Source organism: Meleagris gallopavo, chromosome 5, assembly GCF_000146605.3.
Source record: "Meleagris gallopavo isolate NT-WF06-2002-E0010 breed Aviagen turkey brand Nicholas breeding stock chromosome 5, Turkey_5.1, whole genome shotgun sequence".
NCBI lineage: Eukaryota > Metazoa > Chordata > Aves > Galliformes > Phasianidae > Meleagris > Meleagris gallopavo.
The window spans coordinates 24,706,582-24,733,619 of NC_015015.2; the positions used below are offsets into that span (position 1 = coordinate 24,706,582).

Sequence of the window (27,038 nt, forward strand, 5' to 3'; positions counted from 1 at the left end):
TGTCATGCAAAGCCACGTCAAATGCGAGACTTGCAATCCTCGCATCTGAGTGTAATGAGGAAGTAATCAATTCCGCAGCTGGACAGCCCATCCTGAAGCAACTGCATTCCTATTTCCACATACAGTTAAATCAGTCCTTTCTGAATGCCCTGTTTGTTCAAGAAGCTTCTGTTCATGATCAAAATGATTTAGGCCACCATTTAGGGACGAGGGTTAGAGTACTAGAGGTTGGTCAAGCTTGTTAACTATATTACCTTCTTCAGAAGTTGCCCTAGTGAAGTTTTGAAAGGGAAACAATGAGCTGTAGACTTATCTGTACTCAATTTGAAGCCAGTAAACCAAGGAAATAGCTGAGAAAAAAGAATCAGTGCTTTGGCAGCATAGCATAGTACTAGAGCAGAAGGTCAGCCAGAGTCCAGATACCAGTGTCGTTAGACAAAAATAGCATTGATGTCACCTTGTGATTTCAGACTTCCCAATCAAAGACCATCAAGGTTTAGAGGGCTTTTCTTGACATACAGGCACTGTCAGTTTTTAAGGAACGTTGGGAGAAGAGAGAAGAGCAATGTGTATAAATAAAGGCAACTTGACTTTCTTTCACAGAAACTGATTTTTTCCCTGGGAATAAATGTGCTAAGTCAGACATTTTGCCTAAGATTAGTATATCCTAACACACACAGAATGTCCCAATTTCTGCACTGGGCCCCTAAGAAACTTCACTGCCCCAAATGAAAAGGTGCCTTTTCTACGTGGAAAACAGGTATGGCAAATGAATCTCAGCCCTGACCAGCTGCTCCCTCTGAGGTAGCCTGAAGAATCCAGCCCCCATTTGAGAGGTGTTGAACTGACCTCAATAGCATCAAATAATATTACCTTTTTGTTAGGGCTGTCTCTTCAGATAACTGGCTCTGTAAAATACACTTTATGTGTAACAAAGGGCAGAAGCAACAAGTAAAACAATTCATAAGGAGTGTCAGGACTAGCACATTGGCTAGGTGTACTTCATAAATGTGTTCCCAGACCAGGGGGAGCTCAGCTTCCAGTGTCACTGTTTTTCTCTGCTTAAGGAAGGGATGAGCTGTGTGCACCAGGAGTCAGCCCACACACAGCTCCTGGCCTGGGCACAAACTTCACAGCAGACTGACACCCACGCTAACCCCCTCCCTATCATTTTCCCTCTCCCTCACTCTTTGCTGGTAGATATTTTTAGATTTCACTGGTTAAAGCTTGTCTCTTCTCAGCACTTCTACACACTGGGTCGGCACACACGGATGCTGTAGATAGAACAACTCAGGAACAGGACTTAGCCTATAGAGAACCTTGTTCTACATCAAGGAATACATTCCACTTTCTTATGCAAAAACACCACCCTTTGAGAAGATGCACAGAGAACTGAACTAGATGGGATTGTATCGCTTTCAAGTTTAACTAGGAGATTTCAACAAAAAGGGGCAGCAGCAACTTCCTCTTTTCTCAAATTTCCTTCCAGTGTGCAGATCCTGCTTTCTTTCAACGCTTGCTGTAAGGCCATTTCTCATGCCGTCCGCCATAAATCCAGCGGTGGCTCAGCAGACAGCTGCCGGCTCAGTTTCCAGCACTACCAGTACTACAACTGAAGGTACAGGGGGAGGCACAGGAGGGATTTATTCTGCCATTATAAGTCGCAACCAGCCCATTATCAAAGTAAAGGAAAAGACCTATGAAGAGCTTCACAAGAAGTGTCTGGAGAAAAACATTCTCTATGAGGATCCTGATTTCCCACCTAATGAGACTTCCCTCTTCTACAGCCAGAAAGTTCCCATCAAATTTGAATGGAAGAGACCACGTGTAAGTAACACGTTTGCTGAGTGCCTTCTGCTTTCTGTGAATGTGTGTTTTTTTGCAAAGTGGGCAGAAGGAGGAGGGAAGGGAATAAGTTGCCAGTGTATTTCATTAGAGCTTTCCTGGGAGATAGCTGGCTAGGCAGTAGAAGCTCTGAAAGTATATATAGTGACTAAAATGTGACAACAATAAAAAGAGATGGAAGAAAGTATGTGGAAACAGAAATATGGAATTTTATTTTTTTCTTCCATGACTTGCTAGGAATTTTCTCACTTGCAACAAACCAAGAAAACTTCTCCCCCTTGTTCTGCAACACATTACTAGGTTTTCAACACTACCTTACTTCACTTACAGCTTTTATTTAGTATTCTGCTGTTTTTGTACTCTCAGAAAAAAAAAAACAGGTTGTGCTCTGAAACATGCTTTTACTTGGTTCTTAGTTCTTCACGTTGTTTAGCTGACTCATGACACTCCTTACCCACTTACCAAGAGTATGGGTGTTGCAATTGCTATGAGGACAGACTCCTGACTACCAACCCTCTTTCTCCTTTTTGTATCTTGTGGCCATTCCCAGCCAGCCACCACCTTTCCTGTGGGAAAGAAAGACTAATTTGTAAGTTTCTAACTAATTCCCCATCCTACCACAGGGCAATCTTTCCTTTTTCCCTATCATTCCTGCTTGGCAGCTGTTGCCCTCCAGTAAGTGAGCTCTGGGGCTTCCCCTTGCCACTGCCCTACAACAGGGATGTGATTCTGGGGAGCTATCTGGTTCCCTCAGAGTACATCTTCAGTGCAAAAATCCATGCTTCAGTAACAAAGTTAATGGTAGTAGATAAAACTAGCTAGAGGAACATAAGTAAATAGCAGAAGACCAAGTGCTTTAGAGTGTAGCTATAAAAGAACAGCAACAAGCAACATCATGGGAGAGAAACAGGACTCTGTAGTGTCATGTGTATACGTGCTGTCACATGACAGAGAGCAGCCCACTCCTTCATCGTCATCATCACAGCTGCATCAGCTCCTGGAAATGTGTGAACGAGCTAAATGTGGAAACAAGCCGATCTTCTGAAAGGGAGGGGATTTCCTGTATTTCTAGAGAGAGGAAAGTGGTAAAGAGGTATAGAGGATACATGCTAGCATCCTGGGGCAAACAAACTGCACCTGTGCATCTGAAAAGGCATCAGAACATTAAAAATATGTGGTACAGCATCACTTCTGTCTCATGTAAATGAGAAGCTTCCTTTTGGAAAAGTTGGGCTGCCCAATGAAGTTTGAGAGCTCTCATCTATTCACATAACTACAACATGCCTGAGGCTGCGTAAGATTCAAAATACAACTTAAATACCAAAAATTAAAGCTATCTTAGTTCTTCAGCACAAGCATTCAGGCACCTGGCTTGTCCGTGGTGCCAGTCGCAGGTGCAGATGCAGGAGCTCTGCATAGCACAAGGCTGAGCCTGCTGAGTCCTGGTGCACTGCAGGACAAGTACACAGGGGCTGTCCTGCCTGAGGTGCACTGGGCCTTGTTGGTAGAAATGCCCATGCTTTCTGTTATGAAATATTTGTTTTAAAACCACACTGTGAGGTCATTGCTGTACCCAGCAGGTCCCCAAAGAGGGAGGGAGTTACACATGGTGCTTGCTTCTTTTATAACAGATCCACATCATGACAGCAAAAGGAGATTGCTCTTGTGACCTGATGCAAGAGACCTGTGTATGTTGATGCTTATCTCAGATTGGCTCAAGGCTTTGCTTCATTAGGCTTTGAAACTGTAGGATATGTATCACTGATAGTGGGACTTGTCTGATAGTATTACACATGGGAATAGACATGATAACCATATTACAAAAAACCATAGAGTTAAATGAACATGAAGTAGTAATACAGTAGTAAAGACCACAATGTTAAGAGGTTAAAGCAATCAGTGAAGCACCAAATATAAAGAATAAACCACATGAGCCATGTTTTGTAATGCTGTAACAATTTGGACAACTTCTGTTCTTATTAAATTAGAATGACTTTTTTTGGCAAAGAAAGCAGCTAGTTTGCAAACTTATAAATTGGTTTTATAAATTGGTAATTTCAAACTAGTTTGAAATTCATGTTGAATTTAATCAAATTTGCGAATGTATTCTGAACGAAAATAAAATAGCAGAAGGTCAGAAGTTCTGAGAGAGTATTGTAATACTGGCTTTGTTCTAGATCCTTTCTCTGTAGTATCCTGTGTATGTCACTTACCCCCAGAAACAGTGAATAAACAAATGGTCCACATGCCGTAGGATCTTGTTTAACATAGAGATCTGGGGAAGGAGCCATGTGTTCCTGACCGCCTTTGGCTTTATGAGTCGCCTTAGCCATGCCATGCCACACATTTGTATCTGAGCTCTTTCCTCCCAGCCCAAGAGGTTGATGTAGAATATAATAGGAGTGAAAGAGTGATACTGCTACTGAATGAGCATTATTTGCTATGACACCAATTCACACAGGATTGTTGAATGCAAGTTTTTCCAGAAGTCTTTTTCAAGGAATCACAATGTCAGACTGAAGGGCACATGTCTGCCATTCCCAAATGCCACGACCAAGCACTAGTAGCAGTGACAATCCTTGAACAGCACGTATGAACTAATATCTGAGCACGGTGTACCAACACTGCTGTTGCTTCTGGGATTAGGGCAAGATCATGCAGCAGGGATGAGACCCCTGGAGCTACCCCTTGCTCTGCTGCGTCTGGTCCCGGTGGCAGTGAGAACACAGGGAGTGCCATCATCAAAAGGGTGGCTGCCATGCAGGGCATCTGTGAAGCCTGCTGCTGGGATGGTGAGGAGGGCCCTGTAATTCTATATAGTGACAGCTGTGCTGCAATGTGAATGCACCCTCATGGCATGCAGCTCAGACTAAAGCCAAGCATGGCCAGAGCAAGCCGCAGCACCATGCCTGGCCCAGCTGCTGAAGTACGCAGCAGGACTTACCAGCCCAGTGTGCTGGCAAGGACCTCTGAAACAGTCTTTCTAATGCTACATTAATTAGGTCACAGGGAGGCATAGGTTCCCTGTTGTAAGATGAGATCTCTAATAGCTACTAGCTAAATGCCCTGCACCATGCAGTAACAGACAAAGTCTGGACCACAAGGGGCCAAGGGGGAAGCAGGAGCCTACAAACCTTCTTAGGCCAGAACAATACTTCCTTTGCTTGATAGGACTGGTTTAGGGAATTTACTCAGAATGCCAGCAGTTCTTAAAGGAATAAATGCTTTTTGCTGCAACAGCATAAGCTGACTGCAGAGCTTTTCCTGACAGAAAAAAAAGCTAATGAAGATGCAGCAAAGGTCGAATGCCATTTTTAGTCATGTGCTGCCTTGGTGTTTTCCAACGGATGTGCAAGTACTCTCTGTCCAGGAAGCAGCATATACACTATGGATGGTTTTTCCTTGGATTCTGTCTCTGTTGCTGTAACAGTCACTCTGCTTCTTTGTAATGAATCTGCAGCCAAAACTGAATCAATTCAAAGGACAGGAAAGGTCCGGTGAATAGTACTAAGGCAGTCTAAGGCACTCCAATCGCTGTATCAATGAAGTGCAGCCTGTCAGCATTCTGTATGGTAATGACCTCAGAGATGAAGAGCAACCTCTTGCTCAGCCAGCAGCACTGGAAGATCAGGTGTCTCAAACACCAGGTGACAGTGTTTCTCATTAGCCTCGGAACACATTGAAACCCCCCTCCGTATTTCTCTGTATACAGATCATCCTCCAAAGCAGATGAACACAAGATGCAATAAATCAGACTGAATAGCAATTAATCATCAGTGCACATTTAGCATTTGTGAAAACTTAAGCATAATGTAATCTAAAAGACAACATGCTGTACTCCAGGTCTGCAGTGAGAGCAGAGTCAGGCTAAAAACACAGTAATGGCAAAGGAAGAAACAAAATCTCAAAACCCAATATCTCACACCTAGTCTTCTAGAGAACACCAAGGCAATGTGAAGAAGAATGTTTTCATAAAAGCTGGTGGTGGAGAAAAGCATGAAGGTATCTCAAACAGCTATTTTGACAGAATTGGACCTTGGGACAGCTGACTGAGGCCTGAAATAATGGGACAATCCCTCCATTTTCTTGCTCACGGATAATATGGCAATTGCTCTGGGAAGCCAGAAGCAGGTCTCTTTTTGGCTCTGTGACTAATCCAAACAGTTATATCAAAGCAACCCTGATGATTACTGCAATGGAGCAAAAAGTGAGTTCAAGCCAAGCGAAGCTATCAGACCTGAAACCCGAGTCTGGGAAAATCCAGGGCTACCCTGATTACACTGGAAAATCTTCAGACTGCAGAGTTAGTATCAGCTGTCTGTACTGCCAATTGTTCCACTCACAAAAGATATTTTCAGGTGTTTTCCCTTTCTTCTTTCTACTCCAGCCCCATGATTTTCCTGCCGGCTGGGTTCTTGGACTGTGTCTTCTTCTCCATTTGCAACTGCTTAGGAAATTTGTCTTCAGTTTGCAGTATCTTTCTTTTCTTACCCTCACAATAGATGATCAAAAAATTACATCTTTTCTTCCCAACACAAGTATTTGAGTGTGAGGAATAGAATAGGGTAGGGTAAAGCAGAGACCTTCTGTTTTAATCTTTTCCCTCTATGAGAGGTTGTACCTAATTCTTCCTTTGTTTTTCCTATACCACTGGGTATAGGAAATTTTATGTGGTATAGGAAATATATATATACCCTTTGTCCCATTTGGGAACCAAAGATGTAATGAATGTGTATATAATCAATGGATATACAGATGGTGTGTGTATATATATATATATAATAATTTATATTGGAGTAATGAGGGAAAGTCACTCACCCTGTCCTGGGTTCGCGAGATGAACTCCAAGGGAGTGGATCTCCAAAGATATCCATCCCCACTGGCAGTCAGCTCTTAAATGGGTCTAGGAGAGTTGGAGCCAGGCTCCACCCCTTCCTGCAGCACAGGTGATTTGCCTTCACCTGTGCTCCCGTGGCTGACTCATTGCTTGCCTCAGGTGATCAATCAGAGGTTCAGGCCGTGATTCAGCAGCCCCATACAATGTGGAAAAGATTCTGTGCAAACATTGTAATAGTCCTGTCTCCTTTTTACTGGTACTTCCTACATAGTCTTTCATTCCCTACAGCAATACCTTAATTTATGCCCATACAGCATCCCATCCTTCTGTCCTTACTGGTAAACCTAATATATTATCCCAAGTGCAGGACAAAAGAGATTCCTGTCCTCAGAAACAGATGATATCTGTATTACATTTCTCAATTCAGCATTGGCAGTTAAATACTGCAACATGAGGAAAAGAATAAAATCACTCAGTCAATATTTCATTATTCCTGAGAATCAAATATCTGACCCTGGACAGGTTTCAGAGAGTATTACTGGAGATCATTCCTGCTTAAATGCAGTCTTCAGCTCTATTTATATATACATCAGCATATTAGTTGTTGCAAGTTGGATTCCTGTAACCTGGAGTCAGTATTAAAAAATTGAATCTAGTTCTCAAACACTCTTTCCATCTGTTTGCTCTCCTCCAATAATATTTTTTCATTGTATGGAAAAATATTTTCCCCTGTTTTCCTCATTTTAACATTTGTGCAGTCAGTACAGGAATAGTTTCCCTCCTGCAACTCCTGCACTGCCCAAAGCCTATATCCACTAACACATTGTCAGCAGAGATCTGCAGCTGAAAACTAACTAATAGATTTTGATATCCACAAACTGTCTCACATTAAATTAAAACTAAAAAAAAATTAAAAAATATATAAAAAAACACGTTGTCTTTAAACAGCTTTAATTTCTGTGAAAGTCAGGCATTGCACTGTTTGTTTTCATGCTCACCTATCTGCTTTTATTTTCAGGAAATTTGTGAGAATCCACGGTTTATTATCGGCGGAGCCAACAGAACAGATATCTGCCAAGGAGAATTAGGTATGAAATTGTCACATTCACTCCACACATTTTAAACTTTTTTAACTCATCATAGTTCAATTCTCAATTTTCATTTGCTTCCAAGGAGATGTTTTAATTCTCTCAGAATACCACTACACATCTTCTGATTCCTTCCCTATAGCAAAGAGATTGCCTGCTACCAATCTAGGGAGGAACTTTGAGCAAACAACACTTTGCTTTTCATGAACTAATATCACGAGTGTTGCAAAGCACCATTTGGCAAGACCTGGCCTTTCTCCAAATACTGTTGTATTTTTTCAAATATTTAGTCTCGTTATTTTAAAACTTCTGGAGGCCTTCAGCCAAGTATGCCTTGTACTGAAGGATAACCTCTACGTTGAAGAACTTAAGCTCAGATATTCAAAGCTGCTTTGATATATAAAGCTGCTACGTAGGTGTAAGTGACAACTCTGCGGCTGTCAGCCACATGGCACTCACCTGCACTGCTTTGTAGAGACATTTTCCACTCAGCTTTTCCATGCCTTCCATGGTTTTATTGCTTCTCCTGTGACAGGTGTGTGCTTAGACAGTGGTGCCAATGAGCATTTCCACAGCATCAATAAGTAAGAAGTGCTGAAGCACCGCAGAACACAATGAGAAGAGCCCATTACTGAAAGGTCGTGGCACACTCTATTGAAAATCAGTGTACCTGCCAGTACCTTAACTTTCCCCTTTGATTCTAGGTGCTCTCTCCCCTCATTTTGCCTGCTGCTTCTGCTTGCTTACAGGCGATTGCTGGTTCCTGGCTGCCATTGCTTGCCTGACACTGAATAAAAAACTGCTCTGCAGAGTCATACCTCATGACCAGTCCTTCATACAGAACTATGCTGGCATCTTTCACTTCCAGGTGAGTCCCCTCATCTAGCATTAAGGAGACGAAATTATATTCACCCAACAGAAGGCTCATCACTTGGCACACTGCTCCCTTTTCTTCCTCCACCCTGTGAAAGCATGAGCAACAGGAGGAAAGGAAGAAGGATTGAATTCCTTCACCCCAAACTCTTCCAGCAAGGCAGTCACGGAAGGTAATTAGGGAACATTAATCCACTGATGAAGCATTTGCAGATGCATGGCCTGTGTGTGACAGACAGCAACAGGTGCTTGGTCTTGCCTTCCTGCTCAGCTGCAGTACTACAGCTAGCACAGAGATACTGGTGGTAAGAGCATCTATTTTTAGGGCCACAAGCAGCTGGTCTCTGTAAAAAATAAGTTGCTGAAGAACTGATTTTCAGAAGAGATTGACTGCTGTCCATCTTACCCATGGTTCTCTAAAAACACCTCCTTTAAGATAGATGTATTGCCAAGGTAAATTCAGCATGGCTGCCTCCTTTCCCCTGACATGCTTTTTGGCACATTATAAAGCAGGACACAGCCCTCTACCTGTAGTTGTCCAAAATTCAGGTGGCTGGAGGAACACCAGGTAAATCTGAAGGAATACAGACTCTCTGCATCTGATCACAATGTAAGCCAGAGCATGGCTCCTTGCACAGCTGCATTTGTGTGTCCATCCCATCCCACCAATCTCACACTTTGTGCAGGAATTGTTATTTACAACTTCAATTGTAATCTAGCTCTGAAGGATATGCTGGAAATGCCTGAATTAAGAAAAGGGAGAAAGGAATAGAACTGGTGGAACAGTCACATGCAAAGAGTCAACTTGCTCAAAATCTCCCAGGAATGACTCCTAGGAGTGTTAGACCTCAAAACCATCTAACCATACCAAACCAGGACCTGCAGTTTCTGCCAGCATAAGTCTGATTGCCATGGCTCAGCTCTGACCCCGTGAAACAGAAAAGGGAGAAGTTTTAACAGATGTAGAACGGTTCAGTGTTTCTCTTTCCTCAGCTCAGCTCTCCAGCCAGACTTCCCCTTCCCTGCCCACAGTGAGCCCAGATGTTTTTCTGTTTGCCTTCATTCAGTTTTGGCGCTATGGAGACTGGGTGGATGTCATCATTGATGACTGCCTACCCACATACAACAACCAGCTGGTCTTCACCAAATCCTCCCAGCGGAATGAGTTCTGGAGTGCTCTCCTGGAAAAGGCCTATGCAAAGTAAGTCACAGCCTGCTGCACCATGCCACACTCTCTTGGGCTGGAGGGTTGGTAGTTGAACTGCGTTGTACTGAACTTGTCATATGCACATTAGCTCAGCACATCAGCTTTTCCCACAGATTCTAATTGGGTATAAAAGCATATTTTCTACAGTTGCTGTTTTTTGTTTTGATGGAGGGTTTTTTTGTTACTCATTTAGAAGTCTTCTTTTTTTTTCCCCTTTTTCCAAGACTCCATGGATCCTATGAAGCCTTGAAAGGAGGCAACACCACAGAGGCGATGGAGGACTTCACTGGAGGAGTGACAGAGTTCTATGAGATAAAGGATGCTCCTAAAGATATCTATAAAATCATGAAACATGCCATTGCCAGAGGATCCCTCATGGCCAGCTCCATTGATGTGAGTCTATATGAACTTTGTAGATGAGTCATAAGAAACAGCAGAAATCTCCACCTATAATCATGTATCAACTTTCGCAACAACTTAGTTGAGTCCACATAAGCAAACATTCATTTGCAGGTGGTAGGGCACTCTCCTCTAGACACTTTCTATTAGAGAACAGCAAGCACCAAAGGGGAGATGGACAGAAGCAGAACAGGAAGGCAGGAGGAAGAAAGGAAGGGATCTGATCAGTGAAACCAGCACCCTTCTCTCAGTGAGGTGCAACAATTCTGTTAAGATACAAATCCTTGCGTCAAAGATGCTAACAGTATGCAAATATCCAGGAAATTAACCCATTTGATTCCCAGCATATCCTTAGGTTATCTTAATTTACTGTGGTTAATTTAAAAGTGAAAGTAAGAAAACACTGTTTCAATAGTTGTGAAGTTGCAGTAAAAGCAGGAAAACAACTGGTGATATCTGTGAAAACAGATCTCTGAAAACAACTGGATAGAGAACTGTGGACAATCTAGCAAGTAATGAGGAAGTAGAGAAGTTATCTAGGCCATTTTTCACAACTTATTTTTTTGTATAGTTTCTTTTCTTTCCACATCTCCTATTTCTGCACACAATTTTTCTTCCATTCTCTACCAGGATAACCTAGGCTTTTCCTATGGAGCAGCTCCTCGAAGTGACATTGGAGAAATGATTGCTCGAATGGTGAAGAATCTAGAAAATGCGCAGATGACTCACCCCACTGTGGACCACCAGGGGACAGATGAAAGGCCAGCCTGGGTCCGTACATCAACAGAAGCAATTTCACAGCACTTTTATTTACAGCCAGAACACATCACCTATGTTTTTAAATTCTTCTTTTTCTTCACTTAATTATCCCAACACTAAAGATCCGCTCTTCTGAATGCTATTTGATGGTCACGTTAAAGGACTTCAATTCTTTCAAACACACAAAACCATAAAACTTACAAACTTAAATCTTCCAAATCTGTATATGGACACATTGCTGTCCTTTTCTTACTACTAGGCAGTTGTCATACCTTACTTTTTAGGGAGCTGTGTTTCAGTGGAAGAAACTAATTCTCTCTCTTTACAGAGGAGAAAAAAAAATAAAAATAAAAATAAAAATGCCAACCCACCACTGAAAAAACATATCACCTAAAACATTTCACTGTGCAAACTCTCTCCTGCAGGAGAAGCAGTCAATTTTTCCTCTTCAGACACCCCTATTTAGACTTCCTGAATGACTGAAATGGTGTAATTCTTTGGGAAAGCCCAGTATGCAAGCATGACTTTCCAAATCACCCGTGTTTTCAGGGGGAACTTCCCTCAGTTGCTGACATTACTGATGAATAACTAGTAGAACATTACAGAACTCTTCCTATAGTTGCTGCTGTTTTACTGCTCGTTGTTACACTTCTGAGCCATCACCAGAAAAATGTATGACTCTCAATGGAAAGAAGCAGACAGGACATGCCACAGAAGCACTCCAGAGAAGCGGGCCAGGGAACTCGCAGCATAAGATAATATTCTTAAGTAGAAAAGAGAGAAAGAGGTTCTGCTAAATAATAATACTAATATGAGGATAAAATAGGAAAAAAAAAGAAAATAGATATGAGGCAATCGGCAGAAAAAACATGGAAACTGGAATAAGATAAAAGAAACAAGAGCAGAAGGGAAATCATGGAAAATAATTGTGACAGCCAGGAAATACTTGGATGAGATTCCTCCCTGTGGAAGCTGAGAATGTAGCTGTGTGACCTTACTAATTCTCCATTTCCAGCACTGACTTTCTCACGTCCTCAGATTTGTCAAAACAGATGGAAGAGTTACCAGCGGAGCCTTGCAGTCTTTTCTCAGTGACAAACATAACAAGGGGAGAAATTTCACACGTGGTCCACCTGCACTTTGCGTAGTCCTCCTTTCCCACCATTCTCCAAGATTTTCCCTACAAGCACAGCAGGCTATGTAAACCTGACTTCTTACTCTCAGTTCTTCAACTTCCGGATAAATAAAAGTGCATAGTAGCAGCTGATTATCAAGATAGCAAATGTAGTTGTATCTGCTGGAGAAAACTATATATTTCCTGTGTGTCAGGTGAAAAACATTATCGTCTTAGGGATTATGAAATAAAGTCTCCGTATCTACAAGAAATACATTTTAATTATAATGTTAGTAGGAACAGCATATGAAATTGGGTCATGATGAGATTGCAGCAGCGCATAAAGAAAGTGTTCTAATAGGTGTTGAGCTGCTCTTGTGTTTCCAGTTTTATCCGCAAAATCTTACTGAGTCATACAATAGTATTCTATCCTAGAAATGGCTGAAAGTTCTATTCATGGAAAAATTAATTATTTTGATTAAGCATGCTATACACTAGCATGTTCTGAGTGCAAGCAGCAGCAAACTACAGAAAGGGAAAGAGTATATCACAAAATGTCCTTCACAATGAATATTATTAATATTTTGCTCCATTAATTAATTCTTCACTCCTTTCTAATCAGTGATATTCTCTGGATACTAAGTTTGGTCATCTTGATAGAAGATGAAAACAAGATTTAAAAAAGTCTCCCGAACAGTGTCATCCTCTCTTCTGCCTTAGAGCTGCTGGTTGATCTTCACATGCCTTTTCTGTATTTTTATCCTGTGTCTAACAGACTATAATGCCAATGCAGTATGAAACTCGGATGTCTTGTGGACTGGTCAAAGGTCACGCATACTCTGTTACAGCCGTGGAAGAGGTAAGTACAGTCTTTTGCCTACTGCTGTGGGGTCTTTTGGTCTAGACTGGCTCAGCATGATGCATGGCAGCAGAGCTGTGTACAGGGGGACAAAAGAGGGGGGAAAGATACAAATTACAAAATAAAGGAAAGAAATTTTGTTTTCAAATAAAGTACAGCTTCATAGAGAAACCAGTCAGTCCAAGATTTGTCCTTCTGTGTGAATGGATGTTCCTCCATGATCTACATGGGCAAAGGTGGCCACAGCTGGCTGCCTTTTGGTCTTACAGCCTTCCTACACTCATTCAGGGCAGGTGAGGCTGAGTGATGGCCCTGGAAAGCACTGTCACTTAGGGAGGTGGTATCAGTGATGTGACTGACAGAACATTTCCATTCTAAGCCTATTTCTCACAAAATAATTCAACTGATTCTTCTTGCCTTCTCTTTCAATTAGACAACATTTAAAGGGGAAAAGATCCGTCTGATAAGGCTGAGAAACCCGTGGGGACAGGTGGAGTGGAATGGACCTTGGAGCGATAAGTGAGTGCAAAGAGCTTCATTTGATTTGGAAAAAAATATGAATTGCAGCTGTATTTCCTTTTGCACCTTGTTTATGGCCCTAACATTTAACAATGAGGTATCAGGTTTTGCTAAGAGATACTTCAGTAGGTACTCCATCAATGACAGTTTGCAAGCATTTCTGTCTTTAAGCTAAACAAAATAAACACATTTATTTTTTATTTCTGAGAGTTTCTAACAGGAAGTCTGAAGGGAAGGAAGAGTGAAGCAGGACAACTTCTTCTCCATTTGAAGTATGGAGATGGAAACATTGAGAACAAATAGTTGCAAAAATGACAAAGGAACATTTTTTCTGAATGTAGAATGACAGTGCTTGACTTTCCTCACTATGAGGCCTACAGTAAAGAACAGGAATACAAATAAAAATTGGGTATTGCAAAATGTAATGTAGCTTGTTTACACTTTTGCAGATCAGAAGAGTGGAACTTCATTAAAGAAGAAGAGAAAATCCGTCTGCAACACAAGATTTTGGAAGATGGGGAATTCTGGTGAATTATCTGTCAAAAAAATTGTGCTTCTATAGGAGATATGCAGCTATGGGTCACACTGCACGACTTAAACATGCTAAAACAATGATATTAATTCCTTCATGTTCCCCAACAAGCCTTGCTCTGCAATCCCTTCACTCTCCCACCAGGGTATATTGAGTCCCACAGCCCATCTTATTATCCCATACTTCACAAGCTCTCCATCCCCTTTCTTATGATCTGTCCCCTCACTCCAGTGTTCCCTAGTTTGGAGCTGTACCTGTGTTAATTGACCAATAGGCCAAACGCATTGGGAAATCGGAGCTCCCATAGCAAACTTGTAGTAGTAGAAGCAGTAATATGGGTCACTCTCCATTACCTCTTTAGTAACAGTATATCTTTCAGACAACTACCTACCATGCAAATTCAGCTTCCTTTCAATTCTTCCAGGATATCATTTGAAGATTTCATGAGGCATTTCACAAAACTTGAGATCTGTAACCTCACACCTGATACTCTAGAAGCTGATAAGCTTCAGACCTGGACTGTGTCAGTCAATGAAGGACGCTGGGTGAGAGGCTGCTCAGCTGGAGGGTGCCGCAATTATCCAGGTGAGCAATGAATCTTAAGAGATACCACCTCTCTGATGGGGGGCTATACACATCCCATAAGCTAAATCACACTACAGCTTGATCAATGCTCAGCCACAGGAAGGCTTTGATGATGAGTCACATGATTTTCTATCTAGTTATCTCCTGTCACTATGTTTGTGACAGTGCTTCATAAGCCCAAAAGACAAACCTGGTAAAGATAAATTCTTGTTTGAATACTTTGCATTGCAGGTAAGAAATATCAATGTCACTCTATCAGTTAGATTTAACTTTGGAAATTCTCTGATAAGTTCTGCCACGTTTAGGTTCTCTGAAAGTTTAACCAATGCTAGTTCTTCACTTTAAATCCTTTGCTGCACAGTTATTAGAACTATATAGCCCCCCCAAACACATTAAAATATACACATTATATGTATAAAAATAAAAGCCCAGCTTTATCCTTTCCCTAGGAACTACAGACAGGGAATAGTGAAAGTTCTCTTTGGTCAAACGTATTGCTAGAAAACTGAAGATTTTTATGTTTGCTTTGGGTGACATTTCACAGATACATTTTGGACCAATCCCCAGTATCGCTTGAAGCTCCTAGAGGAAGATGATGATCCCGAAGATGAAGAGGTTATCTGCAGCTTCCTGGTAGCACTGATGCAGAAAAACAGGAGGAAAGAACGCAAGCTGGGAGCCAACCTCTACACTATTGGCTTTGCCATCTATGAGGTACCAGTTCTAGACTTAGTTCTTAATGCCAGGTTCCCAGCCCTTACAGTACATGTTTACCAAGGGAGTCATTGAACTGTTCATCCTGACTACATGAATTGCAGTTTCTCCTTTGCAAGGAAATGTGGAAGAGAGGAAAAAAATTCAAAGCTTTAGTACCATTTAGCCCACAGTAACCTCAGAGTTTATACCTGTAAGTAACGCACTTAGAATCACCATAAAAACCTATTATGTCAGATTTTAGCATATTCTTCCCCCTATCTCCTTCAGTCTCCACACTTCCTTAATCCATGCTGAAACTAAACATCTAATTGGCAGAACCACGTAAAAGGGAAAAAGTCAAGACAAAAAGTAATGATCATCCTCTGTCCCTCTAGTGACTTCAGGTAGAAGTCAATTGACTCAGTCCTTTTCACAAAAATATTTGGTTCAAATCTCAATGGATCTTGTGTAGGTCACAAGAAATCTGGAAAGGAAGGGGGAATTTTCTTAGAAAACTTACATCAATTGAGGTAATTTAATGACTAGCACTAGCTGCAACATCAGAAATCCCTTCTGTTAGATTTATAAGCAAGTAGACTCACCTAGAACTTCTGTTTTTTCTCTTTGTTACTCCCTAAGGTACCCAAAGAGGTATGAGCTGAATTGGGACAGACTGACAACTTGATGTATGCTCACAGCTAGTGTCACTGTTGCTCCTGTCTGTAAGTCAGTGGGAAACTGTCCATTCAAGTTTGTTTTCAGGGACGTTAGCAGAAGACCTGCTAACTATTATGCTTTGAGTGTTTAATAACATTTTCTGAGTCATTTTAAATTCTTTTTCACTTGTACTCTGTTTTACCTGCATTCAGTCCTTTTCTGTTCTTCATGTGAGCTGGCCACTGCTTTCACTGTCCCGTAGTGAACCTGGACTACAGGAAGAAGTGTCAGCTAGCACTTAAGTACCACATCCCACAAAGAAGACCCCTTAAAGCACTTCTGTTTCCTCCTGCAAAAAATGCCAGCAGCTTATATCCTGCAGTCCTAGAGTTTGCTCTACAGCATCAGACTTCTTTGTTTGTTTGTTAACAAATGCTATTTTCAGCCAATGAAGAAAACATATTAGAAGTACACAGATTGAATTTTTCTGAGCCTGCCAATAGCTGAATCACTGGTACCATGAGTTTGCAAGTGAGTTCACATAAAAGCATTCACTGGAGAATGTAAAGATGACCATCTGAATTGTTGTGTTTTACAGACAGTTATTTCTGTAGAAAGCAACTGCAAGCACTTGTTCTTAGCCCACAGTCATTCACTTATTTTTCATATTTAAATGAATGCAGTGTCTCTTTGGTAGATACAGAATTCATATTTCTCCAGGTAAGTTACCACTGAAAACACCTTCACCATGTACCATGCAGTACATAGGAGCCTGCATATACCATTTCTTAGCATGCCACCTTCAAAGAAAGTAACTGAACTTTGGTTACATGCCATTCGCATCCAACAACACAGATAAAATCATAGATGCAGCAGAACAACCAGCCAGCAGTCTCCATGTGGGATGTTGGGCAGCTCTCAGAAGTCAACTAAACCCAGCTAGCAGCAGTTTATAAATATGACAGACTCTGTAACTGGTAACAAGATAGCAACCCGCATCAAATCCCTGCTTGCTAAGCTGCCACTGCTTCATTTGTGTTTTCAGTCCCACTGCTGCCTGCATGACAAGTCACCTGGGGAACAGGTAAGACTTCCTTGAAGATCAATTGACTCCATTGTTCTGCAGATGCACGGTACTAAGCACCACTTGCAAAAGGATTTTTTCCTCTACAATGCTTCCAAAGCTAGAAGTAAGACCTATATAAACATGCGAGAAATCTCTGAGCGCTTCCGGCTGCCTCCCAGCGAGTATGTTATCATCCCATCCACATACGAACCCCACCAGGAGGGAGAATTCATCCTGAGGGTTTTCTCAGAGAAAAGAAGTCTTTCAGAGTAAGTTACAGATATTTCATCTGGCTCGAAAGGGGGAACTGAGCTCACTACTCTGTTATAGTTGTGTTCCCTGCTTGCAACACTCTATTCTTAATTTTCTTAATCCCGTTAGGTACTCCAAGATGCAAACTCATATCCCCAGTATTACCTTGTAGTTTAACAAAAACCTGTTTTGAATTTCCATTGGAGACTCTGGAGATGGCTGGCAGGATATCCTTTGTGAACATAATTTCTGCTGTCCTTATAATGAAAACCAACAAGTTTGTTATTTAATGCTATATGCCACTGCTATATCCCATATGGAAGTTTTTGCCAGATAGACCACTGAGACAGATCTAATTTTGGTCATGAACAAAATCCAGAAATAGGCATTATTTCTTTTCCATCCTGCTCTTTAAGCAGCTTCCCAAAGCTCAAACTGCAACTGGTATCTCTTTGCTAAGGCCAAAATACTTCTGGTTTGCTCCCCCGTCAAGATTTAGTGATGCCAAGACTATAAGAATAATAAAGCCAGCAGCAGTCTTCTTGGAAGCAGTACTCAGGCTGCTCAGCTCAAACTCAGAAAAACTACATCCAGAGTCTGAGCTGTAATGCCTGGAAGCCACCACTGCCTGCTTACAAACCACATAAACAGTGTTGGAAACAGACTCCTTCCTGATTTACTTACTTTCTGCTTTCTTCTAGGGAAGTTGAAAACATGATTGAGGCAGATCGCCCATCGGTGAGTACCATACTGTCCTCTTCTGTGTGGGAACAGAGCGGAGGAGTGTCACACTTAGGGAAACCCATAGCAGGAAACCATTTGCAGCCACATGACAGCTCCTCTAACAAATTTTTGATTTCTCATCAAGATATTCCTATTAACACTTGAATTTATATATGCTACTTTCTGGTTTGGACAGACCAGAATTTTTTGCCAGGTTTGAAACTTGTTCTTCGCATAAAGAAGCCTCATGCCAAGCATTGCCTTTGCCTCCATCAGTTGAGAGTATTCATGCTCTGGTGGAGGCCTAGCTCCATCCTTTGGGGTGTTTTTTGTTTGTAAGCCTGGCAGCTCATCTAATTAAGGAAAAGAGTGCCTTATTTTGAAGTATGAACTTTCTGAAAAAGGATTCTAATAGTATTGTGACTCAAATTAGCATTCATGACAAACTAACTCTTTAGCCTGGGGTTTTACACATCTGTATGGAAATAAATCGGAGCATACCACATCTGTGTGGGAATAAATTGGAGCATACAATACACTCAGTATTGAAAGAAACACAATGCTCTTGCACAGAACTGAGCTCCATCAAACCTTGTTCAGAAGCCTTCCCCTTCCGTTGGTTATCGTGATACCAAAATTTCTACCCCGAACTGATGGAATTTAATTGCCACTCCAAAAAGCATGGATATATAGGCACAGGAATCCAATCTACACTGCACTGATTAGTTGGGGAAAATAAAAGGAGTAGTTAGAGAGAACAGATTTTATTCAAGCAGACAAAGCCCCAGATTAGATGGACTGGCAATTTGATAAGGCTTCTGCAATTTTAACATACAGTTTCTTCATGGCTGCATTCCCCCTGTCAACTCCCCCCCCCCTTTTTTTTTTTTTTTTTGTAGATTTGAAATTACGTGAATATATAAAATTGAAGAAAGGAAGTATGACTACAGGAATGGGAAAAACAAATTTGAGAAAGTGAAAGAAAAAAATTAAACATTGCTATTTAACAATGTGACCTGGTACAATCCATAATTCTTTTTAAAAACACATTATTCTTATTTTGTTTCTGTTTCTATAGAAGAAGAAAAAAGGCAAGGTGGGTACCTGTGCAACATGCTGAGTGTCAAAAGGCAAGATGCATGTGCAATGAACAACAAATGAACAAAAGCAGTTGCTTGCTACCATTAGTGATTTCTGTGCTTCTGGAAGCTGATCTAGTTAATAAAGAGAACTGGAGACAAGAGACCATTTTCAGGCAGCAAAGATTTTGTCCTCCTATACAAAAATCCAACGAAGTACAGCTATAGCATCAGATATTTCTCTTTCTTAAGTGGATGGCAAAGGCATAAACCTTTCAGTTTTATGAGCTTGATCCTTTAGTATTTTGCCTACCTGACCCTCCACAGGCATCCTGAACCTTTCCCAGTGAGAATCTCCCCTCCTCCAGACACATGCCCTCCATTGCCCAATGCAGCTACTCCTCCTTCCTGCAATTTCTGCTCACCAGAGTCCAGGATCACCCTTTTCATTCTACGCAATACAGTTAGCAAACAAAAGAAACTCTGAAGTTACAAGGAAAATTATCAGCCAGAGGGAGGCTTCAAAAAGGCCCACAAGGGAGAGATTTTGAAGAGGAGAGCGGTTGACTCTAATTTGCATTCCTCAGAGCACAACATAAAAGAATGATCTCTGTTTCTTACAAGGACTTTGGAAATGTAACACTTTAATCTAAAGACTGGTCAATTGCAGTTATTTCTCCAGGATAACACATTCACATCTGATAGCAGTTTTCCTTGCTTTAAATATACTAAAACAGAGCAACTGCTTGCATCTCCTTACAGTTGAATGCCTCAGCAATTAATAGAAAACAAACACATGCCTCGTGTAATTAACAAGCTCCTACACAAGCTCTGCAGATTTCTTTTTTAGCATGAGGATAGTAGTAACCTGAGAAATTCCTCCTTTCTTTTATTTTCCATTCCCAGATCTGGCTGCCTGTGCTTTGCCACAGAATGGATGGCCCCAGATACTTTCCCTAACACTATTTCTTGTGTAATTTCTACTTCTCTTCTGTTCTCTTCCTTCTTCTTCTAGCCTATCATCTTTGTTTCTGACAGAGCAAACAGCAACAAGGAGCTGACAACAGATGAAGATGCTGGCAAAGATGGTGAAAAAACCCACGTAGATGAGAAAAAGGTTCTGCAGTAACTGGCAAGGCGGGGGTTGAAGCTTGGTCTGGCCAGCATTAAAAGGGCAGCTGGAGAGAGCACAGGAACAGGACAAATGACTATCCTTATGATGCTTACCAGTTTCACACTCTGAAATGTGTCTGAGAAAGATGGAAATGATAACAGCAAGGCTATCTAATGCAGTATTACAGCCTCCAGAACAGGGCCTCCCACTCTGCAAAATACTCTAAAGCCACTGAACCCATTTGAAAAATTCTTAGGCTAGAGGGTAGCTATGGAGCATGCTTTTCTCTTCTGCTCCAAATTTCTCCTTTGCAGTGTTTTGAAATGAAAAAAAACAAAAACAGAATGTAAAGATCCATTGGTAAAAGTAATCATTTAGATTTGTTTCAAGACTTATGAGAACAATGAGGGGATGGTAACAATGCAGCAGGTTCACTAAGGAGTGCATTTAATGAAAGAAAGGGGAGAAGCCCATGAGGATAACTTGTTCCTCTGAAGAGTTCCACTATCACTAAGAGGCTTATTTGTGTGAAGGGGGTGAACCACCCAGATCCCCTCTTTTTCCTGCAAAGCTAACGTTGCATGTGTTCTTTGCTTGTGTCTTTCCAGCGTTCTTCAGCAAAAGCTCGTGAGAAGAGTGAAGAGGAAACACAGTTCAGGAATATTTTCCGACAGATTGCAGGGGATGTGAGTACACGACCAATCCCTACCTCTGCAGAGCAGCTAAGCCACAGCAGCACCTAATCCAACTTCTTCACAGATTCAAAACACGGAAAACTTAAGTTTTCCTTCACCAAATTTCCTCTGGGAGCTGAAGTTAAGCAAAATCAAATGGAAATTCAGTTAAGCACACAGCTATGTCCAAATGCACATGCAACTTATTTTCGTTGTGTACAAAGGAGCCTTATTTAAATTTGGGCTCTTACTTCTATCACTACTATGTGAAGCTATTAATGATGTCTTAATCAGTAATGCATGGATACATGTAGGTATTCAGACATGTTTGCACGTTGAACTAAAGAAATTAGAACAAATCAAAACTGCATAAATCAAGAGGCTGCAGAAGGGTTGCAGAGAATTTCACACTTTGCTTATACTTTGGCTTGGAATTACTGCCTGTTCTCCCAAATGTTTTTTTAATAAATACCATGCAATCACTTTAGATTTGCTTCATGCTGAAGGTGTAGCTGTGGCCTCAAGAAAGATTATACAAAGATAGAAAGCTCTCTATTTTGGATCACACGCCATGATGAAACGTGACCAGAGACTTCATGCTTTTAGCATATCCATTCATATAATGATTTTCATAATAAGGAATGTTGCAATTAACTGTAACGTCCCCATGTTTCCCACCAGGACATGGAGATCAATGCTGAAGAACTCAGGAATGTTCTCAACAATGTTGTTAAAAAACGTGAGTTTGAATGTGCTTTCCAGTAATCCCAGATAAAGGCAGCTATGATGTAACATACCCCTCCATCCCTGAGCAACATTATCAAAATTACTGACAGTTTCAAATTCACAGACTTTCTACTTTCACTTCTGCAGGCTTTAGCTAGAAAACTTTTCATAGAGATGGTCTCTATGAGTGATCATGTATGGATAATACAGAAATGAGCAAAAATTCATTGGAAGCACCACACAGGTTAATACAATATTTCTAGCAAATATTTCTGCAAAGTCCCTTTAAACAAATCCTAATAGAGGGGAAGAACTTTCTTCCCATTTAGCAATTCTTTTAGCCTACAAACCTTAGGCTTCTTTAGTTAACTGGAAATTGATTTAGAGTTTCTCAAAGGCTTTTATTATTATATATAGCAGGTCATAACTCACCTATGATACACAAGCAATACTGTTACTTAGAGCCTTTACAGATATTTTTTCTCACTTATACCTCATGGGATGAATTAAGTCAGTTTGGCTTATACTTTGAGTACTCAGAGTCCTACCTAAGAGGAAGAAGCTATTGCTGACTTACATGGTGTTTTGTATCATTTATTTCAGATAAGGACCTAAAGACAGAAGGATTTGAACTAGAATCCTGCCGCAGCATGATTGCTTTGATGGATGTATCCTTTGCTAGTGAAAGAGGAGTGCCTGATAGCACACTGCTCCACCTGAGTTTTACTCCCTGACCACACACACACAAATTGTTTTTTAGTAAGCAGGAAAACAGACCAGTGTGTTACAGGCTGTTGTCAGATAACCCAGCATTCCAGGGTGGCACATACTAACTGCAGTCATCTCAATGTTAGCATAGCTGGCAGATGAAAACATTTCAAAACACAGAACTGTGGAGTAAGTATAATACCATTTCTTTAAGTCATCTCAACAGAACTACAGTTCTTGCCAACAAATTCAGTGTCTCTTATCTTTACATTTTCTACACATTCCACCTTGTGCTTAGCACTCAGCATATAGCAACTGTCTCAGAGCAAGTACAATAAAACACACTGCAAGATGTCACGTGGCATTACCTCCAATACAGCATCTACTCCTACCTGAGTAGGAAAACATACATGTTTCCATATGCTTCCATAACATATGATTTTGGAGGAACATAAGCAACATTCAAACCAGACCAGACCAAACTTATAATTACAGCCTGGAACCTTAATGGCTGGAGGCTGAACACAGTTCAGTAAATTATTTTAGTCAACATTTTGCTTGATTCTCAATTCATTTCAGCAAGGCAGAAAAAGCTTCACTCCAACATAAAGCTCATTTGTCTTAAGCAGTTTTTCGGGGAACTTCACCAGTGGGGGCACTTGGAAAAAGCCACTAAAACACCCTGCTTTATGTACGTTATAACAGCTCCAGGAGCAGGTCTCCTGCCTGTATTAGTGGTTTATTACTACGCAAAGAAATAATGCTTCACAATCCCAAAACAAAATAACACTCTTAATAACCAAAGCACTCACAAACACTTTACAGTGCCATTCAGCCCTCTCTCAGTGCTCAAGAGCTGGGTTTCACACTCCACCCCCCCCCCCCCTCATCTATAGAAATAATTAATTTTCCATTTAAAATAATGGGCTTTTTACCTGAATGCTTGCATCACAGACAGATGGCTCAGGGAAAATCAACTTTGATGAGTTCCGACACCTCTGGGACAAGATCAAAAGCTGGCAGGTAGTGCTGCTCTTCATAGCTCCACAGTGCAAAAGCTTGTGTAGGGAAACCAGACCTCATTATGTACCCTGCAACCAAAAAACCTCCCAGAATTGCAAACTGGTTTTTAAGATGAAGACTAACGTCTTCCTTCATCCCTTTCTTAGCCTAAGCAAACATCTAGAGCAACAGCATTCATATGAGGAGATCCCTCTGAGAAGGGGGAGGCACACAAGATGGAGGAGGAGGATGGGAAATAGAGCCAGGCACTGCAATTAACTTAATTAGGGCAATTAAGAGAGAGGATTAACAGCATAAACTCAAGTCAAATGAGGAGGGTCTCCAGGGGGAAAGAGTTTTTTCTTCTCACAGCACAGATCTAACTCACACGTCAGGAGTGAGGGGAGCTGTGCGTGAACAACACAGATTGCTCACAGCAGCCACAGTGATACAAGGCAAATGGCAAAGCATTCAGGTGCTGCAGGGTAGCACTCACATCAGCAGGCATGTCCTACAAAAGTATAAGCTTTAATTTCTGCTGTGTACTTCCTTTCTGCAGAAAATCTTCAAGCATTACGATGCTGACCATTCAGGAACCATTAACAGCTATGAGATGCGCAATGCAGTCAAAGATGCAGGTAATTCCCCCAGTGTCCAATGCCCAGCAGCCAAATAAACCTTATTTTGGTTGATGCATTACAGGATGAGGTCAGGAATACAGCCCAGCCTTTTAAGGAGGGGCCCTAGAGAAATTTTTATTTTTTATTTTTTCCTCCAGCAGAGGTTCTCATATATATCTGAGTCTCACAAATGATCAAAATCAAAGAAGTCAGCACTCACTCTTGCCTAGTTTTACCCTTTTAATTTGAGCAGAGTTTGTGCAACTGCACTAAGAGCACACGAGATGTGCGTCACGGAGCCCAGATGTGTGCAGGTTAACTTTTTATGATGCAGTCACCCACCAAAATCACCTACGTGCCCTCATTTAAGCCGTGGATTCTTTATTGTTGTATAAGGAACAATCAAACCTGTTTCTGGCCCCTCTGCAGGGTTTCGGCTGAACAACCAGCTCTATGACATCATCACGATGCGCTACGCTGACAAGAACATGAACATCGACTTTGACAGCTTCATCTGCTGCTTTGTGAGACTGGATGCTATGTTCAGTGAGTGGCTGCCTTCATTTTACAGCCTTGTCCCTTTTCCTGCCCCAAAACATACTCTGATATTTAAAGGAGAGTTTATTATACATAGCAGTATTGCCTACATATAATTTTAATAACGTAAGATGTGTGCTAAGTTACGACAGCCATCCCGTACAAACACAAGAAACAATAAGCCATTATGTATCTCCTTATATTAGCTATGAAAAAGCATAGCTGAAATACTTGCTGACCAAAAAAGTAAATGTGAACAAGTTTGGATAACACAGTGGGAACACGATTTGGTTTGCTGCATGGAATCGTCCATACACTTTGCTTGCACAATAATTTATCCCGTGTATTTTTCTGTCATTGATTTAGGGGCATTCCATGCCTTCGATAAAGATGGAGATGGAATCATAAAACTCAATGTCCTGGAGGTAAACTGCTTTATGCCAGTATTTCTAACACGACACCCCAGTACTGCATTATTAATTCCCAGCACTGTCTCACGCATTCAAGTTGGCTTGATCTTTAATTCCTTCTCTTCCTTAGTGGCTGCAGCTCACCATGTACGCCTAACATCAAGGACCTGCTCCAGATTGCTGTTTTAAGTAATGAACTCCATCGATCCCCAATTACAAACAAGCATTTTGCAAGATACGTGCTTTGCTCACCAAGATAAAACGTGTGTGAAAGAATGAAGAGACAACCAGGCTGCAGCAAGCAAAGCAGTGCTTACTTCCTGTACCTACTTCTGTAATATCTCCAGGACGTTTACATTCAACCATGAGGATTAATTTATTGATGACTGCATTTAGGATTTCCTGCATGTTAAAGATACAGAGCACACACCGTAACTCTGTTTATACTGACAATTGGAAGTGCCATCCCTATAGTCAGTACAGATCAGGCAAAGTTGGGTCTGCATCTGAACTGTGTAAGTCAGAGGTATCTCCTACTGCCTTATAATTAGTCATTAACTCTGTTCTGATGTTGCTACTATCATTTCAGCCTTTTCATACTGTTGACTGAGCACTGAGATTGTGCTGATTACATTAATGAGTCATGATCACATATGTCATTACAGCTGTAGCTTCGTGGGTTGATTCTCTGCTGTGGTGAGAAAGTGGGCACCAGGCACAGTAGACGACTGTGTCTGAGTATGCCTTGCTCTGATGCCTCAGTAGAAGCAGCAGAACCAAGCTACTTGCTCTCATTTTTAGTATCTCCATGCTACCATACTTAGACTTAGGATGGTTTTAGAGTGTTTTGTTGTTGTTGTTGTTTTTGTTTTGTTTTTTAAATTGTAACCCTATTTTCTGTAACATTGAGAAAGCTGTTTTCCACTTTCAAGGAAGCAGTTCAAGGAAGAAAAAATATATGAAGTAAAAAATATATGAAGTATATATTAACTGTACATGTACAAATATATATTAACTACACACATACACTTAAATGTCTTCAGGGTCCTATTTTTCTTAACTAACAGTTTCTGGGTTCTGTTTTCATCTCAGAACTGCCCAGACCCCAACACAGGCAGAGTCCTGAGCACTGTCCCATCATTCTTCTGGAGCTACATCAGCTGGTGTAGTTTTATCACAAGCATGAAATCAGCTTAAGACCTCAGACACTTACTGGTTTACTTCGAATGCACTGTAAAACGTGTGAGCTTGATGGGCTTTCAGAATTGGTCAATCAGTGATCAGCACAAAAACAGACAGAAAAACAGCATGTGCACAGAGAGAGCACGAAGGCCAGACTTTATCAGGAGAAGTTCTTCTGAGAGGAAAGCCACTGTCTCATACATGTGGTCACAAGGCAAAGAGGATGACAGGGCTAAAAAGCAGCAGCAGAAAGCAAGCAATCTGCTAGTAAATTTGCTAGTAAAGCAAAACTACAGAAACAAATCTTGGCATCTACCCAACATTATTCTGGTAATTCATACATTTAAACTGACAGATCACTAAGAAACACAAATCTTTTGACTATAAAGTTCTTAGTATTATTGTCCTGCACTGTAACTTCCTCTGAAAGAGTAAGAAAATCATAGTTTATGTAATGTTATCCTTTAAACTCAGCTTTTGTTTTAACTCAACTTAAGTTTCATGATGACTGGAATACTGGGAGCCCTGGTTTCCAGCCATGCGTTATCTCCACTAAGCTGTTATTTTGCATACAAAAACAAGGTAGATGCTCTTGGTTGGGGTCTTCAAAGAAAAACAAAGTCTACCAGTCAAAAGATCTGGATTTTTTGACTGGCAATCAAAACTGGCCCTAAACCTCCCAATCAGTGAAAAACAAACAGTTCTAGAGAACCTCCCTTTGCAACAAGCCATGAAGCAAGGCTGTCTCACTGCACTGTCTTGTAGGCTTCTGTTGGGTGGATGGTTTCCATCTTTCCTGCTGAACTATGACATCTTAGATTCCTGCACCCTGCAAGCAGAAAATTGCAACAGCCCTCTGTCAGCACTGAAGCTTGGCCACTGCAGCTTAAAATACACAGTTCCAGAACAGCCTGGCTGACTTCATCCAGCCACAAAGGGAACGTCATGTTGTATTGAACCCTGTGAAAGAATCTT

At 41.1% G+C, this 27,038-nt stretch overlaps 1 protein-coding gene across 4 annotated transcripts; it reads left to right on the forward strand.

Moving 5' to 3' along the window:
- Positions 1-1,208: 1,208 nt before the first annotated feature.
- CAPN3 (calpain 3) lies at positions 1,209-26,984 on the forward strand. 4 transcript variants are annotated; one of them, XM_003206475.4, is made up of 24 exons: positions 1,211-1,827; positions 7,701-7,770; positions 8,520-8,638; positions 9,711-9,844; positions 10,075-10,243; positions 10,880-11,020; positions 12,898-12,981; positions 13,415-13,500; positions 13,950-14,027; positions 14,457-14,617; positions 15,162-15,331; positions 15,953-15,964; positions 17,097-17,305; positions 17,990-18,026; positions 19,090-19,107; positions 20,106-20,207; positions 20,813-20,890; positions 21,560-21,617; positions 22,208-22,272; positions 23,267-23,335; positions 23,874-23,952; positions 24,364-24,480; positions 24,838-24,896; positions 25,012-26,984. In XM_003206475.4, exons 1-24 carry the CDS (start codon positions 1,537-1,539, stop codon positions 25,036-25,038), a joined length of 2,433 nt encoding a protein of 810 aa, XP_003206523.1. In that variant the 5' UTR covers positions 1,211-1,536; the 3' UTR covers positions 25,039-26,984. The 4 variants fall into 4 exon arrangements, with proteins under 4 accessions (XP_019471127.1, XP_010709749.1, XP_003206523.1 ...); XM_010711447.3 differs by lacking the exon at positions 19,090-19,107 and having other exon boundaries at positions 1,210-1,827; XM_019615582.2 differs by lacking the exons at positions 19,090-19,107; positions 20,106-20,207 and having other exon boundaries at positions 1,209-1,827.
- The last annotated feature ends 54 nt before the right edge of the window (positions 26,985-27,038 follow it).